General features: G+C 34.1%; 1 protein-coding gene across 1 annotated transcript in view; it reads right to left on the bottom strand.

The window, feature by feature from the left end:
• Nucleotides 1-21,206, bottom strand: part of DMD (dystrophin) — a gene marked incomplete in the record, with an annotated part of 2,117,027 nt that overhangs the window by 1,339,121 nt on the left and 756,700 nt on the right. The window contains 2 exon segments of the mRNA XM_018043695.1: nt 6,062-6,242; nt 12,492-12,733. Coding sequence (XP_017899184.1) covers nt 6,062-6,242; nt 12,492-12,733 — 423 coding nt within the window.

Below are 21,206 nucleotides of genomic sequence, written 5' to 3'. Positions count from 1 at the left end.
TCTAGGAATTTTATCCAAGATCACCTCAGAATTCTTTTAAAAGTCATGTCTTCAATGAATCACCATCCTTCTGGCACCACCCTTATGATGACACAACCCTTAGGGCAGAAAGCAAAGAAGAACTAAAGAGCCTCTTGATGAAAGTGAAAGAGGTGAGTGAAAACGTTGGCTTAAAACTCAACATTCAGAAAATGAAGATCATGGCATCTGGTCCCATCACTTCATGGTAAATAGATGGGGAAACAGTGACAGACTGTTTTCCTGGGCTGCAAAATCACTGAAGACAGTGACTGCAGCCACGAATTTAAAAGATGCTTTCTCCTTGGAAGAAAAGCTATGACAAACCTAAATGGCGTATTAAAAAGCAGAGACATCACTTTGCCGACAAAGGTCCTTTCAGTAAAAGCTATTGTTTTTCCAGTAGTCATGTATGGATGTGAGAGTTTGACTATAAAGAAAGCTGAGCACTGAAGAATTGATGCTTTTGAACTGTGGTGCTGGAGAAGACTCTTACAATCAAACCAGTGAATCCTCAAGGAAGTCAATCCTGAATATTCATTGGAAGGACTGATACTGAAGCTCCAATATTTTGGCCACCTGATGGGAAGAGCCAACTCATTAGAAAACAAACCCTGATGCTGGGAAAGATGGAAGGCAGGAGGAAAAGGGGAGACAGAGGATGAGATGTTTGAATGGTATCACTGACTCAATGGGCATGAGTTTGAGCAACCACCAGGAGATGGTGAAGGACAGGGAAGCCTGGTGTGCTGCAGTTTGTGGGATTACAAAGAGTTGGACATGACGAAGCCACTTAATACAACCAATGAACCAACTGAAATCTGGATCTTTTCACAATCATTGCTCTAATAATCACCTGCTAAACAAATTGTTCACTTTCTATGTCCATCACAATTTTCCAAACAAGTCTGTGGGCTTCCCAGGTGGTGCTAGTGATAAAGAATCTGCCTGCCCATGCAGAGGACTTAAGAGATGCTAGTTGGATCCCTGGGTCAGGAAGATCCCCCAGAGGAAGCTTGGCAACCCTGTCTAGTATCCTTACTTGGAGAATCCCATGGACAGAAGACCCTGGTGGGCTACAGTCCATAGCATCTCAAAGAGTCAGAACTACTGAAGTAACTCGGCACGCATACACAACCAAGACTGTGGTAAGTATAAATTCTATATTACTGAAATTTTTGTTATGATATAAGGGAAGTGTTTGTGGAGGGGGTTGCTGCATTTTCCTTCTTTTCCACTGTTTTTAATATTAGCCCTTCTGGTTCATCAAACCTATCTTTAAGAACTCCTGCTAAATAAGTGTTCAAAACATTTTTTATTTTTCATGCTCCATTGGTATTTAGCATATGTTCTCAAGATTCTCAAGGTCAGGGAGCAATTCCTGTATCTCATGGCATGAAGTACATATTAAGCTTAAATAAATGTGTCCATTATTCATACTGTTGGTGGTATTGATAAAGACAACAGTATGAAAACAAAAGGACCATTTACAAACAGCTTTTCTTCTTTTCTTTTCTGGACTTGAAAAGCAAAGTGATACAGATTTTGTCTTCCAGAACAAAAGAATTCCTTTCCTGTATATAAAAGTAAATAAGGTCAAGTTTCTGATCTGGAGCTGAAAGAGCTAACTCAGGTCAACCTTTATTTCCCTTCTCAATCTCTGCATCTTAACAGGGAGTAGTAGGGACTAACAACAGAGCTTGAAATTATGGCCATAGGGAGTACTTTTTGCTGGCCATCCTAAACTTTTTTTTCCATGATCTCCATAGGAAGCAAAAGTGATTCTCTGTAATTTTTGGTAAGAGTACTTCCTACTACACCTCCGCAGATGATCAGCACTTCAAGGGCTGCCTGAACTTTTCCTTTATCTACTGTACCACAACTCTAGTCCAAGGTGATGTCTGTGTAGCTACCATTTCCCCTACCTACCTTTCCCCTACCTACCTACTTCTGCTCTGACCCTTCTCCGATCTTTCAGAAATGTGAATCAGATTACTTAATTTCTTTAATTGAAATTCTTTTAGACATTTCAACACTTCTGAAATATAACCTGAACTTTTTACAGGAGCATTTAGGGGATAGCCTGCATGAACTCCATCCTGATTTTATCCTAATCTTTCCATTATTTGCTGGTTTCCTCCCTCCAGACCTCATTTCTGTCTTCTTGGACATGTCAAACACTTCCCTACTTTGGAACATTCATGTGTATTTCCATTTTTCCTAATATCCTTCCTTTAACTCACTATACAGCTGGTTCCTGCATATCCTTGGGGTTTGACTCAAATGTTACCACCCCAGAATAATATTTTCTAAGTGATTATAATCTATGATAATATAATTTAGATATTCATTTGTTCACTATCTTTATTCCTATAAGCTCCATGAAGACATGAATCTCCCTCCTAATTTTCTCCACTAAATACCTAGCATCCATTATTTTCATGGCACACACCAAGTGTTCAAAACTATGTATTGAATTAGTGTTCATGGGATTTTCCAGGCAAGAATACTGGAATAGGTTTCTTTTTTTAATATAAATTTATTTATTTTAATTGGGGGCTAATTACTTTACAATATTGTATTGGTTTTGCCATACATCAACATGAATCCACCACGGATGTACACGTGTTCCCCATCCTGAACCCCTCTCCCACCTCCCTCCCCATCCCATCCCTCTAGGTCATCCCAGTGCACCAGCCCCGAGCACCCTGTATCATGCATCGAACCTGGACTGGTGATTTGTTTCACATATGATAATATACATCCTACTCCAGGGGGTTTTCCCGACCCAGGGATTGAACCCACATCTCCTGTGTCTCCTGCACTGCAGGTTGATTCTTAAGCACCACATCATCCAGGAAACCCCCAAGTTTCAATTGTGCAAGAGTTAATTCTAGAGATCTGCTGTACAACTCTGACTTACACTTAACACTTTATTTACACTTAAAAGTTTGTTAGGAAGATAAATCTCATGTTATGAGTTCTTGTCACTTTTTTTTAAAAAGAAGAAAAGAAAACTATTGTGTCAGCAATCTAGGGTTAAAGAACAAAAGAACACACTCTTAAAGTTTTAGAAAATAAGAAAACACTTCTTTTGTTATAATTTATGCTGCCACTTTCCCAATGGCTGGTAAAAAGCACCAAACAACAACAACAAAATAATTCCCTTGACATGATTTCCACCTCACAACTGAAAGGAGTTCAAAGCATATTTCAAACAATGCTTCCATATTTACATTTAAAAGGAACATTTAATTTCTTCTTTGTTATAATAATGGATTATCCTAACAAACTTTTTGCTATTTTCCAAACTCATCTAGGGTAGAAAATGATCTTTCTGGTTTGCAGTTTCTAGAAAAGGGTTTAGCAATTGCTTTGGGAGGCAATGCTACCATTTCAATCTTCTAGCCTTAGGCAACCATTCATTTATTTCTATCTCTTTAGAACTGCACAGTGTGGACATTTCTAATAAATGTAATCATATAATATATGGTCTTTGGTGAGAGGCTTCTTTCACTTAGCATAATGTTTTTAAGAAAACCATGCTGTAGCATGTATCAGTACTTCATTACTTTTCATTACTGAGTATTATTTCACTGTGTGGATATACTCAATTTATTTATTCATCAGTTGATGGGCATATGGGTTGCTTCCATTTTGAGGCTATCATGAATAATGCTGCTATTAACATAGCATTAATACATTGCCTCTAAGCACTAAGAACGATGATTTATAAGACTATTGTTTATAGACTAAAAATTGCTATCAATATAGAACACATTTAACTTTTAGTGTTATTTTTCATATTATTTTTGCCAGGTACCAACCACCAATTCCTCACACCAATTTTTACCATTCAAAGTACACTTAAAAAGTCAAGTTTCTGTTTAACTGCGAGAACACCAGTGAAGAAAAGGAAAGAGGGGATGAAAGTCAAGATGGATTCCAGGTCTTTGTGGTAGCTCTTATTCGCTGAATACTTAATATGTTCAAAGCACCATGTAGTGATACAAGTAATGAGATTTACTCCCTGGTGTCAGTTTAGGGAACACATACATATGGCAAATTCCTTGAAAATAATTATTAGTTAACAAGTTTAACTGTAATATGACTTGACATGGTGAATTTTTACTCACCATTTTTATATGTGTACATAATACATATGCATAAATTACATAAAATATGTATATAAATTATATAATCTATGTATAATATATAATATATGCAACTATAAATTGCATAATTTATAATATTAAATACATATACTATATATAAATTATGTGTAAATATAAATGGCATATAATATATATAATCCATATTTAATGAATGATTATTAAGGAATCAAAACAAGTTTTCCAAATGATTGTATCACAGTGCTAGAGATATTTTGGTTACTACAGTGGAAAGGGGAATATTTTATTTAGACAAAAATGGAGTGAAAATATTTGGCAGTTTTTTATAAACTATCACCATACATATGAAAGATAAAGAGAAGATATGATAATATAGATGAATATATTGATAGCTGTATAGATAGAAGGTATATATTTTTATATATTTACATTATAGTATCATAATACAATATGTTATCACACATCAACAGTTTGAATACCTTTAAAAGAAACAGAAATGTTAAATCTTAATAAGTTTATATAAATTAAAATAAATTTCAGTGAATATGCTCCTTTGCCAACAAGTTACATTATAACCATCAACATGTACTTGATTTTAAGGGAGGTTTATGGATTTTATGATAATGGAAATGCTTTATTCTTAAATAGGTCAATGTTTGAAAATTTAGGACATTCATTCTTTTCCCCAATTGATTTTAGAGAAGCCCAGCAACAAGTACGCTGAAATCCACTAGAGGGAGCTGACGTGACTGTAAAGTTGTATTCCTTCATTCCCTATCAGTAAAATAAACTCCTCAGCAAAAAATGACTTTGAAGTAAAAGGAAAAAAAAAAAAGCATTCATCTTTCAATACATGATCTCACCAGGAAATAAAAGGAAAAAAAAACATTAGAAAGTGAGGAAAGCCCATATATTACACTATACTGATTCTAGAAATGTTATTGTGTGGTAAATTTGTTGCATATTTACAAAGGAAAGCAATTAAAAATGCACGTGTTCAAACAAATTTAAAGTCTTAGTCAAAAACAAATATATGCTCTTGTGCTTCTCATAACAACTTAAAGTATAACTTTTAAAAAATATTTTTTATCTTAATGCTTTGAAATCTAGTTTTACTCTATACTCCTTTGTGTATACATATATATACATATGCATATATGTATATGGTGACTCAAAAACCCTTCCGCTGATACTTAAAAGTGCTCAAAAACCTGCTTGTCAAAGGAAATTTTGTCTTCAAAAGTAGGCTGATGAGTAGGGGTATTTGGACTGTGTATTAATATCCTAAGAGCAAATTGGTGAAAGACAAAAGAGGCATCCTGAAAAATTTGCTAGTTATATGGTAGGTATTTGCATAATTGCTCCACTCTTATGTTGTATTTTACCAGTAAATGAGAAAAAAGAAGATACGGTATAGCTAGAATGATCCAATAGTAAAATGCAGCCCAAAGAATAATTTGTCCTTGGCTGAGTTTCAATTGCCACATGTATGCTACAGCTATAATAATCTTCATATAAATTGATAGAAGACACCTAGCTAGATATTCTTATACATGAAACAAACTGGATTTGATAAAAACCTACTAATAGGGCTTCAACTGCTCTTTTATTTCCTTCCATGTTCCAAACATTGGACTGTAAAATTTGCAACTTGCCAAGGAGAAGTTATGCCTTTATACAACATACGCTTTATTTGCTTCTCATAGTCATGAAATTATAATGGAGGGAGAGAAATGGAAATCTAATGTATCCATTTTCCTACAATAGCATTTCATTACATGTTACTATAGCTTGTAGGGAGCATGGTTTCTTTGATGGAAATCATTCTTTCATGTTAGTACTTACTCTTTTCATAATAAGTAACTAATTAGGAAAATATCAAGTTAGTCATTGTAAGTATTTTTACTTACTTGTCTGTAGCTCTTTCTCTCTGGCCTGCATATCAGCAAAGACTTGGTTAAAATGATTTGTAAAGGCCACAAAGTCTGCATCCAGGAACATTGGCCCTTGTCCTTTCTCTTTCAGGGCTATGCTTTGAATTTTTAATCTCTCGATTTGAGGCTGAAGAGCTGACAGCCGGTTGACTTCATCCTGCACCATAATTTAGAGTATGAAATAACACTGTCACTTTGCATACGTTACAGTTTTGCAAAGAAAAGTTTTGAAAGGCAGTGACGCAAGCTTAGCTAAAGGCCTTTATCAAAAAATTGATAACAAACATCCAAGATGGCTCAAGCAAGCCTCCAGCACACATCATCAATTTGAGAATACCTTGGCTCTTCACTCAATAGATACCATCGTAAACAACAATTTTTAAATTTCAAAATGACATCATTTAGAACATCATCAGGTATGGATGGATACAGTTGAAAAGTACTATGAATGACCTTACATCTTTTTCATAAATCAAATACAGATGTTCCTTTACAACTCTCATCTCAAAACTGTGCACCTTTGCTTCAAATTATAAGCTTATCCAATGAACAATTTTCGATTCTAAATTCATTTGTGTAGAATATAAATTATATCTATACATATCTATATATGTCTACATATATATTACATTAAGCCAAATATATGCATATATTAATGTTATATAGATTACATATATGTATGTAGAATATATATTATAATCATATATGCACACATATATTTGTAATTTGCATACTAATACGTATATACACTCACATACTTGTGTCTATAATTATCTGTTTTGTATGGTCTTACTTATTCTGACTGAATAGGCAATTGCTATCATTTTAATTAGAGGGACTCTTTGCTCTGTTTTACTCTTGCTGTCCTGGCATAATTGTTGATAACACTCCTTCTCACCCTCAAGACTATTCTGATTTGTTTCATCAAGTCACATGGACACTCTGCCAGGCTATCCAGTGTGGTAGTCTCTAGTCAACTATGACTACTGAGCATCTGAAAAGTAGTTAGTCCAAATTTAGATGTGTTGTCATTGTAAAACATGCACTAGATTTCAGAGTTGGTATGAAAATACAATCTCACATAGATTTAAATAATTATTAAATCTTAAAATGATATTTTTGATATATCAGGGTAAATATATTATTGAAATTCACTGACATACCTATTTTTTTTCCTATTTCAATGTCATTTCTAGAGCATTTAAAATTACACATGTAGTTCACATTTGTGGCCTGCATTCGATTTCTTCAGAACAGTGCTGTTCTTGACATAAATGTTTTCAAACTCTTGTCTCCAATGAAGTTGCAGTTCATAAGTATCTGATATATATATAATCTGAACTCAAAGAAATCACAATATGTTCTTTTTTAAAGTACTATTGCCATGATTGTTCACTTAGAAATCATAACTATGCTACCTCTAGAAAAAGTACTTCAGGATCATTTACCATTCAAAATATTAAAAACAGGATAATTAAAATTCAAAAATTGGATCATAAGCCAACTGAAAGTGAAAGTCACTCAGTTGTGTCCGACTCTTTGCGACCCCATGGACTACATAGTCCATGGAATTCTCCAGGAGAGAATACTGGGCTGGGTAGACTTCCTTCTCCAGCAGATCTTCCTGACCCAGGGATCAAACCGAGGTCTCCTGCATTGCAGGCAGATTCTTTACCAACTGAGCTATCAGGGAAACACAAGCCAATTAGAACGGAAAATTTATAGAATTATAGTAATTATGAACTAAATATAAATCTCACCTTCCTGGAAATTAAAGTAAAAAGTATATGTGTGTGTGTATATATATATATTTGGATGCATGCATACTCAGTCGTGTCTGACTCTTTGTGACCCCATGGACTGTACAGTCCATAGAATTCTCCAGGCCAGAATACTCGAGTGGGTAGCCCATCCCTTCTCCAGGGGATCTTCCTGACCCAGGGATCGAACCTAGGTCTCCTGCATTGCAGGCGGATTCTTTACCATACTCTTTTAGAGAAAGTAACATTTGTCTTAGGAATGAATGAGATAAATTTATCACATAGATAATTTTATCTATTTTAGAAGATCTAAAGATAACTTTCAGAGAAATTTTGGTATGTGATTATATCAGTATGAGTTGATTCAGGTATGTTAATCTCTAACTATTAAATTCTTCTGGTAGGTGAAAATGAAAGACATTTAAATAAATGAGGAGATGACCCCCATCTCTCCCATTCAAATATAAAGCCTCTTGATCAAGTGCGAGAAGGTAGGTGTATATTCATAGACAAAGAATAAGAAAGAGGCAAAAGGTAATACTCTGTGGTTTGGATCATAGAATTACAGACATTCAGTTTGTACAATAGACTTGCAAATGGTACCATTGACATCTGCTGTGAAACATTTAATAACCCGATTTACATTTGGCCAGATGGAAGGCCGTCATTCTTCCTGTTTAGGGGGCTATATAAGGAGCCTACAGTATAGCAAAGTATATTCTGCAAAACAAAGGGGACTTTGAAACTAATAAAACATTTGGGCAAATGTTCAGCTGGGACCTTAAAGTTCTGAGAGTAAATTATAGGAAATATCATTCTGACCTCAAATATTTAACATTTAAAAGATGTTAACAATGATAACAATTACTCATTTCCATAAAAAAGCCTTAACGTGGTTGGTCCTCCACAGTAAGGCATGTTCTCTGAGTCTGTTTATCCTTTAAAATTGTATGTTTACCCTGGAAAAACGTGTATTTTTCTCAGGAAAATGTCCATGGATTTCTTCCAGTTCCTAAAGTGCTCCCTAACCCTCAACATACCAAGAACAGTTCTGGTAAATATTAGATTCAGAGTTAAATCTGCACCCTACTCCTAAAAAAATCTCCAAATAACAGACTACAGTGACAAATAGGAAGGGCTAATCTATTTACCTATCACTAATCACAACGAAATAGTGCAATTTTACCTGTTGTGTGAATGATCTTGGGCTGTCCTGCTGAACAGTCTACCTAAGGTGATACATCAAATTAATAGGAACCAATGGGGAAGAGAGAAAGAGTAAGGGTAATAAAAAGGGATGGAATTGTATAATCAGAATTTGGAATTTTGTGGCTGAATGCAGAAAAAAAAAAAGATTTAATTTCACTTAGGATGACTTCTCTAACCCTGAGAGAATATTTAAGATATATAACTCCCGGTGATCTCCATTCTCTCCTCAGAAAGAGACCAAGGCCCTAGTGTGCCCTAAGAATCATTGCTTTGTCTCCTATGTGAAAATTGAAAGTGTTAGCTGTTCAGCTGGGCTCTTCTGTCCATGAGATTCTCCAAGCAAGAATGCTGGAGTGGGTTGCCATTTCCTTCTCAAGGGGATCTTCCTGACCCAGGGATCGAACCCCGGCCTCCTGCATTGCAGGCAGATTCTTTACTGTCTGAGCCACCACCATATGCTTGCATTTTTGCCTTTTTATGCTCAGTATTCACATCGGCCTTATTTCAGTTCTTTGGTCATTATTGCTCCCTCCTCACCATGTTTATTCTGCCTGAAGCCTCCTTCCCTGCTATTCTCCTAATTTCAACTCAAATGTACCTGCCTCAAGGAAGCTGCCCTCAGTGGCTCTACCAAGGTCAGGTTTTCCCTGTTAGATATTCTCCCAGAACTCTGCTTAAAACGTTTGTCCCAGTGGTGATTTTATATCTGTTTATTTAATCGTTTACTTAATGTCTTCTCATCTCCTCTATGACAATGTTATAAGGGTAGGATCAATGAATGCTCACGCTGACCTTCCCAAAGCTTAAGTGCCTGCCACCCCAGTAGGTCCTAAAGTAGAACTATCACCCCAGCAGGATTGGAAGGAAGGGCATCAAGCCAGAGAAGATTATTCTCAAACCTTAAATCCAGTGGAATTGGCCTTGCTAAATTTTGGACTTGATTAGGATCTATCGAGAAGGCAATGGCACCCCACTCCAGTACTCTTGCCTGGAAAATCCCATGGACAGAGGAGCCTGGAAGGCTGCAGTCCATGGGGTTGCTGAGGGTCAGACACAACTGAGTGACTTACGTTCACTTTTCACTTTCATGCATTGGAGAAGGAAATGGCAACCCACTCCAGTGTTCTTGCCTGGAGAATCCCAGGGACGGGGGAGCCTGGCGGGCTGCCATCTATGGGGTCGCACAGAGTTGGACACAACTGAAGTGACTTAGCAGCAACAGCAGGATCTGTCATCCCTTTTTTCTTCCCCATTTTTACTCCTTTGGGAATGAGAATGCCTTTCCCTATGCCTGTCCCACCATCATATTTTGAAAACACATATGTCGTTCTGGTTTTAATGGTCCACAGCCGGAGGGGCATTTTATCTCGGGATATGTTAAGTCTCATCCATATCTGATTTAAATGATGAAGAGATTTTGGACTTTAGAGTTGATGGCTTCTGGACTTTGGGGGCTCATGGTATGTGACAGGCCATAAATAAGGGGGTACAGGGAGAATCTGTGGACTGGATGATGCCCCCCAAAATTTATGTGCTGAAACTCTAACCTCACAAGGTGGCTATCATTGGCTATGAGGTTTTTAGTAAGTAATTAAGGTTAAATCAGGTCTTAAACGCAGAGTTTAAGACAGGACCAGTGGCCTTACAGGGAGAGAGAGAGAGATCTTTCTCCTTCCATGCACATGTGCCAAGAGAAGACCAAGTGAGAACGTGGTGAGAAGGCAGCTGTCTGCAAGCCAGAAACAGAGTTCTCACCAGAAGCTGAAGCTTGCCAGACATTCATCTAGGATTTTCAGCCTCTAGAACTGTGAGAAAATAAATTTCTGTGTTTAAGCCACCCAGTCTACGGTATTTGTTATGGCAGCCCGAACCAGTTAATACACTTAATATCATTCTTAGCCACATTATAGAGACTGAATATGTATTTTATGAATGAATGCATTTTGAAGATATAATTAATATTTATATTTGAATCTCAAGAAACAGGTTAAAGAACTATCATCAGATTTTTTTTATTGCAAGAAATGATATAGGTGAAATATTCCACTAATTTACAGAACAAAGTCATGGATTCTATTCTTTAATAGCAAAATGTATCTAGAATTATAGGGAAAAGAAATTCCCTATGCTTGTATATTTCACTAATAAAATAAATGCCTCACTATATGGTATTCTTTATCCACAAATGTATTTGCTAAATTTATTTACTTTCTAGTAAAGCTGTAGTTTCATCATGTGAAGAACCATCATCAAATCCTTCATTTGACTTCCCCTTTAAAACAACTTTGAATTTCCCATCACTTTCTGGGTTCAATAGCCTCCAAACCAACCCTGTCATCTCTCCATCTTCAGTTTCCCATTATTTAAACCATTATTTCCAAAGTATGCAGATTAACCCTCATTTACTGCTTTTAATATTAAACCCAGTCATCTCAGTCTACCCTTAAAGTTCATCCTGGAAACCTTTTCATCTATCCTGTAAGAACCTTCCCACTTTTCATAAAAAGTGTTTAACTATACAAACTAACATTTTGTAGTAGCTACTTATGCAAAAAGTTCAAGTTGTTTCTATTGATATATCTCTTGTTTTCTTACACATGCAGAATACTCTTAGTCTCTTTCCCAGCCCTTTTGTCTGTGTTGTATCTTGTTTACCCTACTAGATACACAGCCCAACCTTCTCCTGTAACCCAGGAGAATGACAGTTATAGACTACTGCTTTTTGTCCTCTGACTTCTGATTAATTTTAGTTGATGGGGAGTCCTGTTCAGATTCTGAAGGCAAGAAAGAGAGTAAAACAGAGTGTCTATTTTTCTGGCTCCATTCCTGTGTTAGCACTGGACTGGCTCTGAAAGCTGTCTTTACAATGGACATCTAATTCATCTTCAGGCTTTCTGTAATTTCTCTCTCCCTGATCCCTTCTATTTTAAGAATGATAACAGCTCTGATGCTGGGTTACTGTACTATCCCTTGAGATTCCTCTATATTCCAAGCACATATAAAAAGTATTTTTGTAAATGACCTTCCTCTAGTTATCCAAATTTAATAACTGCCATTTAAAAAGATTTTCCTCATATATCCGATTATATAGGATATCAGCTGCTTGTGTTTGTGTGGATTCCACATTTTGAACATTATGACTGGGTTTTCCTAACTGTTATAAGAAAGAGCTCCAAATTATTTTCCACTTTCCATAGGATACACGTGGTTCCCACATTCCAATACTGCCTCATCATTTTGCAATCTGACAAAATCAATTAATTATGTGTAACTAAGCTTGCAGGAGTCAAGTATCCATATGTTACCTATTTTAATCTTTACTGTGTTTCACTAAACCCTTAAGAGGAAAATTTTATCATTAAGTACTCTGCTATTCTTCTGGAAATTTCTAAGAAAGTCCTACTTATGATGCTCCAAATAGGAGCAAAGATTCTTACCTTGCAATTTTTTAACTGGTTTTTAACTGCTGTTGGCTCTGAGGGGGTAGTAGGTTGGGTTTTCAACCAGTTTTCTGCAGTAGTTGTCATCTGCTCCAATTGTTGTAGCTGATTATAGAAAGCGATGATGTTGTTCTGATACTCCAGCCAGTGAAGTCTCTCACTTAGCAATTGGCAGAACTCGATCCACCGGCTGTTCAGTTGTTCTGAGGCTTGTTTGATACTGTCAGCATTAACACCCTCTAGAAAGACAGATTTAAAAATATATATATATATCCACTGAGGCCACAAACTGAAAGACATTATCTGAAAATCAATGTTGACTCAAGTTTAAAACTATTCATCATCTGAATGATTTCAAATAAATCATTTATTTATTGAAGAAGCTGAAGTATCAATATGATTTCTGATTATTGACTGCAAATTACTGGAGTTGCATTTTATCACAGAACATGAATACAACAAGGTACTAGATAAGGATACATAAGATATAGTAGAGTAGAATACATTTAAATAAAAACAAAAAAATGCACAAAGTTATGATGGGGGATGGAAGATTACAGTCAAATAACTTTGTGGATATTTCCAAATAAATGTTAAATATCATGTATATTATTAAACTATACGTCTAAAAAGTAACTTATATTTTTACTTTTTAAAAAGATTTACAATTAGTTGAATTGTTATTATTTGGATTTTTTTGTTTGAAATCCCTTTATTGATCACTGCATCATACATGTATTTAATTAAAATATGGACATAAAATTTTAAATTTCCAATTTCTTTAAAAAAATTTTATTGGCCAGCTTAGTTGATTTATAGTGATGTGTTAGTTTCAGGTATACAGCAAAGTGAATCAGTTATACATATACATGTATCCACTCTTTTAGAGTCTTTTCCAACGCAGGCCATTACAAAGTATTAAGTAGAGTTCCCTGCGCTATATAGCAGGTTCTTATTAGTTATCTATTTTATATACAGTAGTGTGTATATGTCAATTCCAATCTCCCAATTTATCCCTCTCCTCTCCTTATTCTCTGGTAACCCAAAGTTTGCTTTCTACATTCATGACTCTACTTCTATTTTGTAAAAAGTGAACATGTATTTTAAAAAAATCAATTTAATTATCTGTTTATGCTATACAAAGCCAGAAATAAGCAGACTGAACATGAGTCCAAAGAAAGAAAACAAGCATTTGGAAAAAAAAATCTTTCTAATTATAAAGAAGATTTTAAAATTATTTACACATCATTTACAAATGTGGAGGTTGATCTGAATATGTGAAAACGAGCTATAGAAATACTTAAGCAGAAAAAAGTCTATCAAGGGCAAAATGGAAACATAACCATATCATTATCAACTTTAGCCTTCCAGAAAACCTACTATGTCTTACGGAATATGTTGTCTTTTAACATATTTCATCTCATTTGATTTTTTTTCACAGTGTGATATGTAACTAATGCCATACTAATGAGAGTACAGCAATATCACATTATTAATTCTGTAGAGTTCACAACATGTAAATGTTCTTACACACAATTTGTTTACATAGCAACTTCTTTAGTAAATTATACCAAAAAATATTAAATATAATATGGACATTAAAACATAGCTATGACAGCACTGATAACTTCTTAATATTTCTAAAATACTGAATACTCAAATGTTTCCTATTCCTACATATATTCACAAATCTCAAAAGAGATCATAAGCTCAGTGTAACAGTCTTCCTCTAGATTAAAGTATCTAAGGGGCTAATGTGATCTAGTGAAGACCAACTTGTCCAGGAGAATCTACTTTTATGAATGTCCATTTTATACAACTTTCTGATAATATGATTTAGTTAAAGGACCAGTAAGTTATTAAGAAGTCTGAAGACCATCTCTAGCAAACATGAGGCCTGAAGTTTTGCTAACTTGTACATGCCTCCCCTTTTACTCTTTATAAAGAATAAAAAACATGGATTTGAAGTCAACAACTATATTATTTTATTCTCTTCTACTTTTCTCTGCTCAGATACTCTGATTTTTATTTTGTTGTAATTATGCTATGCTGCCAAACCACATCTCTCAATTCATTTGAAATATAGCTCTAGTTTCGCTAATTTCAGAGTTTGACAGTATTCAAGATGACACTGCAGAAAGCAAACCACAAACATCATTTCCACATATACAGCTATAAAAGGCAGCCTGTGGTTTGCAGGAGCAAATTATTCCTCTAATACCCTTGTAATAGTTAAGGAAGCAACTGGTTTTATTGAGACATTGAGACATCTGGATGTTTCATGGGATATTCTGCTTGGGATAATTTGGTTTTGAGCAGTGACCAAGAATTATACCAAAATATGTTCCGAGGGATGCCACTAAGAAACTATAGTTATAAAATCATGTTTGTTGCAAAGTATAAGAGAAGAATCCAAATGCCCGGTCATATAAGCACTCATTTTGAGAAAAAATACTGTGATAAAATGCTGATACTATTGCTGGAAAATGAAATGGAGTAATTTAAAAATATATAGGGTAGAAACTGTAAATTATGTTAGAAAATGACTCAAAAATGTGGCATGGATCTAAAGGACCAGATGTTTAGGAGAAATATTTTCAGCATCTATTAAATGTGAATAAGCACTTAGAAGAAGGGAGTCCTTGGTAGTCCAAGTCCATGATAAACAAACAAGAGGTGCTAAAGTAAATTAAAAGTACTGATGGAATGATGCTGGACTGAATTTATTTAGCATTAGTCCAAATGATAAGGGAATACAGAAAATATTATCTCATTGTTCCTGAGGTCAACCACATGAAAACCCCTAAGCAATTGGAAAAAAATAATAAATTAATTTTCATATGAATAATACATGTTAATTTAATCATCAAAATACAAATCCAATTATAATGAAGTGTCAGTAAGTTCCATGGCACCTAATAAAATCCAGAGATAGAATTTAATGAGTCCTTGATCATTACCTGAAATTATCAGTTCAATGTCATGTCTAAAATATGTCCAAATGCTAAACATGGCTACAAAAGAAATTAATATAAATGGGAAAAGTGAATTGAGTACCATTCCACTTTGAAATCTTCAGTACACTCCACTAATAAGCATATTGACTTTTATAACTAAATAAAGGGAATGAAAGTATAACAACATGTACAAGAAGGATTTCTTATGAGAATAAATGGTAAAGGCAGGCAAAAGGGTATAAAAGTTCACAGTAAGAGCTCTGGTATTAGGCACACCTGAGTTCAAATCTGACCTCTCTCTTTACTAAATGAGTGAACTTGGTTCTGCTAAATACTCATATTGGACTTTACTTTTTCATCCATGGAATGAGGATTGACATGTACACACTGCTGCTGCTGCTGCTGCTGCTGCTAAGTCGCTTCAGTCGTGTCCGACTCTATGCGACCCTATAGACGGCAGCCCACCAGGCTCCCCTGTCCCTGGGATTCTCTAGGCAAGAACACTGGAGTGGCTTGCCATTACCTTCTCCAATGCATGAAAGTGAAAAGTGAAAGTGAAGTTGCTCAGTCATGTCTGATTCTTCGCGATCCCATGGACTGCAGCCTACCAGGCTCCTCCATCCATGGGATTTTCCAGGCAAGAGTACTGGAGTGGGGTGCCATTGCCTTCTCCGATGTACACACTACCATATATAAAATAGTTAACCGACAAGGATCTACTGTATAGCACGGGGAACTCTGCTCAATACTCTGTAGTACTCTAAATGGGAAAAGAATCTGGAAAAAAAATAGACACATGTGTATATATAAGTGAATCACTCTGCTGTATAGCTGAAAGTAACACAACACTGTTAATCAACTATACTCCAATATAAAATAAAAATTTTTTAAAAATACAATTGACTTCATAGAACACCTATCAAGGTTCTGAGTTAACATGTGTGAATTGTTACACCAAACATGACATATACCAGGCAACCAATAAATGTTTGTCAATGTTAATATAAAGAAATGAAAAAAGAACCTATAGGAAACAAGGAAAAGAGATCAGATCTTTCAAATGGTGAAATTAGGGACAGGAGGAGTTTTTAATGACTGAAAAAGATAATTTGTGAAAAATAATAAATATTTTTTAAAGATAGTAGTAATTTTATATAATATGGCACTAATATGGGATAAAGTATATTTATACATTTTATAAGAAATAATATCAATCAGCAATGAATACATAAGGGCTTATTAGGGAATCTTGGAATAATCGGTCATAAATTTATAATCATTTGAAATTCAAGTTACAGAGGAGAGCCATGCCAAAAGTTAAAAACAGAAATTTCTACATGTCACTGAATAATATATGATTTTGACTGCACAAAATCAGATATTTTATTATTAAGGCTTTATATGGAAATACTGTATTAATTCATATATGAATATGCTTCCTGCTCAACTAGAGTATATCCTGTCTTTCTAAACTATAAAATCTCCTAAGAAAAATGTCTCCACTGAAAGTATCTGATAGAATTCTCAGCTTAGAGTAGGTACAAAATAAACACACTTTACCTGTGAACTTGCCCAACACCAAATCAATAGCCTACTTCATACAGATACAAACACTAGGGGAGCAATAGTCGCAGACGTGAAAAGCCAAATACAGAGACCCAGGCATTCTCTTTTCCTTCGAATTTGATCCCCTGCAGGAGGGATCAACTAAAATTGGAAACGTTATTACTTCAACTTCATGAATTAATTGGCCATCTATTATCTAGTACTAGTAATGAGATTATGAAAAAGTCCCTTAAAACTTTTCAGAATAAATACACCCATGTGAATAATTTTATTATTCAATATAATTATTTTATGTGCATTTCATAGAATTATGCTTAAGTGAAAACTTTAAGTCTCAAGACAGTTTATACCTGCAAAGTTTTAAGTATCAACTGTTTGAGCATCCGTTTTTCTAATTTTTTCTTAGCTACTTAAGAACACAAACATTAACTCACCAGGTGTTATGAACAATACTTACGGAAACCATTTCATAGTAGCACATTAGAATCTCAGGGATAATGGATCATAATCCATTCACATTTCATATTCTAAACAACCCCTGAAATAGTCTATGAATAAATATATTGCACCCAGAGGAAATGGATCATTACTTGAAGTGCATCCATTAATTTTATTACTTGTATACAGTGCATAACAGACTGTTAGAATAATTTTAATTGTGCACCACCTTCCATGCAAGTACTTCAAAACTGCCACTTAAAGTGAAGTATTCCTCATCAAGTATATTCATCATTAGCCATGAAGCCAGGGTAGAATAATACAAAACCTGTGTTTTCAGAGCTCTTGAGTTAGAAGAATATTTGGAGTGAAAACTTAAAATAAAGTTGCTAATAGTCTCCTATTTTTGTTGCATATTAAGTGAGGGTCATTACAAATCCATTTGGCATTTAATATAACAGCCTAAAATGCAGTTGAAACTTAATCAGAGTCCATTAAAATAAGGTCTGAGTATTATAGACTAATTCTAGGGTGTTTTCTGATGACATTAACTTTCATACAACTGCCACATCATCTTGTTTTAAAAAATAATAGCTTTAAAAAATAGATTGGGCATAAAATTCATGTCCCTAATAAATCTAATATATACATTTACAAACATAACTTTTTCATTTTTTATTTTTCTAAACAGCACTGAATTATCATAGGAAAAAAGTCATCTCTCTACTCGTATTTGCTTTTGTGACTAATTTTCCACAGCGGTGACCTCTTTAATTCCCTCTCTTCACACACTACACTCACAGACTCACAGAGACACACACAGACACACATACCAGGAACCGAGTCTCTTCCTTTGGAGATTAAAGTTAAAGAAAAATGTGTCTGTCAATTAACAACATTTATTGAGTGTGAACTCTGTGTAGACCATTATCCCAAGTGTCACGTGGAAAAACAGGAAACATAAATCAAGCTGCCCAGTACTCAGGAAAGAATAAGAGAAGAGGAAATGAGTACAACCGTGGAAAGCTACTCATTCATGATGGAGGGGCTGGACCACTGCAAACAGTACCATTTCCATGCCCCATTGATATACAGAGCAGTTACAAAATCACTTTCCATTAAAATATACAATTAGAATAGTTATTGCTTCTGAAAATACTTCACAGTGATGTGAAAAGATAATGAGAGGTTTGCCTTTGAGGTGAGTCAAACGGACCCTAATGCTTGCCCTTACCCATCTGACAAAGTTTTGCCCAAATTCAAATGACATCATTCATTTTAAAGTATTTAATGAACTATAAACCAAAATACTAAAAATACTGTTCCATACTTAATATTATGGATAAGAGGAGCCCTTGTCTGTGTAATTATGATACTTAACAGACTTACTATTAGGTTTTACCTTAAACACTATAATCTAACACTCCTGGGATGATGGTTTTGAAATGTTCTTTTAGTCTAATATACTAATAATTACTACTTTTATTTAAACATTTCCTTAATGTGATTGTCTTCAGGCTCTTAATTAACACATAGAAAACTACAATTAGAAATTGAAAGTGAAGCACAATTTAATGTAGAAAACACTACTAACCCTATTAGATAATTATAGGATCTCCTCTGGAAACTGTGGTAAAACCATTTTAAGTTTTTAAATGAATGTTTTGATGTAACATTTTGATAATTTCAATATTAATAAAGGAAAATAATTTAACAAAACCAGGGTCTTTTTTTGTTATATCTGACTGAAAAAGAGACTAAATATTTGATGCAAGAACATTATTTTACAAAAAGAAAAATGAAGTCTAATGCTAAACAGATAAAAATGAAGTAAGCATATTTTTAGGCATAAAACTGTTCTAGACTGTCCTGAGGTCCCATAATCTCATTCAAACAATGAAAAGCTTTTGCTCTGAAGTTATGCAAATGAGTTAAAAAGCTGTTCAAAATAAAATATTTGAAACCTATATTTATTAATAATCTATATTACCGATATAAAGCAAGATACTTGCTATTTAATAAAATTTTCTAAAATTTTAATTAGTTTATATCATTTTGTGTTTAAATTAATATAAAAATAAACATTAAAGAGGGTCCATATTGTATATTGTTTTAATTTAAATAAATAAAAATCTGGAAATTCCCCTTCTCAGAACATCACAATTACAGGAAACATAAGTAGATCACTAGGTACCCAATTTCATCTCCCACTTACTCTCATTAAAGTTCTAGGATGTGAATAATTTACAGAGACTAAGGCTATGATACTAATCTTATATAGGGACAATAAACTTCATAAAGATTCTATCTGAAAAATTTCTCCAACAAGAGGAAGAGCTCTCCACCATTCAACACTATAACACTATCCCCCATACTTATCTGATCACCTGATTTTAATACAGGAACAATAAATTCAATGTTAATTAAAAGAAACAGTTAAATAGATAAATCAAAGTTATATCAAAATTCCATGTCAAAATCCCAGAAGTTAACATTTTATATAATATTCTCCCTTTTAGTATCACTGTAGCCTCCTTTTTTAGTCCATTATGAGCATGAAGATCCTTTATAGTCTTCTAAAAGAACTGATACACTTAAGAGGAAAATGTTCATGTATAGCTTTGATGTATACAAATAATTTATGTAAACTTTTTGATTTAAAAAAAGGTCCCAAATGAATTAATAAGAATCTCTTACTGAATTCCTGCATATTATTTAAGTATACATCATTCCACGGAAAAATTCACAATATAGTTGATAGTAAAACTCAAAATATTTACTAGCAACTGTATTATAATATTCTGCTTATAACTCTTGGCATTTGATAAGATGCAGCCAAAATGAAAATTATCTTCTAATTGATCATAATTTCTGTTTAACCCTGTAAAACTAAACATGTGTTATGAGAAACAGTGTTTTCGGGACATACAATTGATTTTTAGTACAACTTTGCAACATCAAATGAAAGCAGTTTCTTCTATATTGGCATCATGGCAATAATCTCTGTATTTTTAACCATTTTGAGATACTACCTCACTCCCTGTTTCTCAGTGCCTTTCTTAAATTCATTTGGTAAATGCCTTCAGGACTAACAGATACTTTTTCTTTTGCATTTCTTAAGTGGTACTAAAAATTCATGCTTTCAGTAGATACTTAGAAATGGCGAAAACTGATTTGGAAATATGTTTGGAAATATACCATTTGGGGTCAAAACTGATGTAAACTATAAGCATTGCGGAATCATTTTTTGCATGTCTTAGAGTTTCATTCTGAAGGAAAAAGAGTTCCAAAATCATTCTAGATACTTTAAACATGCTCTAATCTTATGATAAATTATTTTATGTAAAAAATTCAGTTTCCTATGTGTGTGTATATATACATATATATACATACACATAAATAGTTATGGAATGCTTTCTTTAAAATAGCTATATTTATGCTTATCACCATACATATTTTAAACTATGAATATTTGTTAAGTGCTGCTATCATGGGGAATCAAAAATTTAATGTATATATATTTGCATTACTTGGATACAGTCATAACATCATATAAGAATGATCTGCTTTTATCTTAATTTTTAAGGACAAGACATGTGGTTAAAGGAATAGATATTTACATGGGACCATAAATGAAGTACCATGATTTAGCTCCCTTTTTCCTTTCAATAAATAAAAAGCAAGGATGCATGTGTTTTATATGGTTATGAATTTTATTACACTCCACAGTCACACTTGAGAAAGGAAATTC

Source organism: Capra hircus (assembly GCF_001704415.2).
Source record: "Capra hircus breed San Clemente chromosome X unlocalized genomic scaffold, ASM170441v1, whole genome shotgun sequence".
Lineage (NCBI taxonomy): Eukaryota > Metazoa > Chordata > Mammalia > Artiodactyla > Bovidae > Capra > Capra hircus.
Note: the sequence above shows the minus strand (reverse complement) of the source record. Positions and strands in the feature narration are given on the sequence as shown.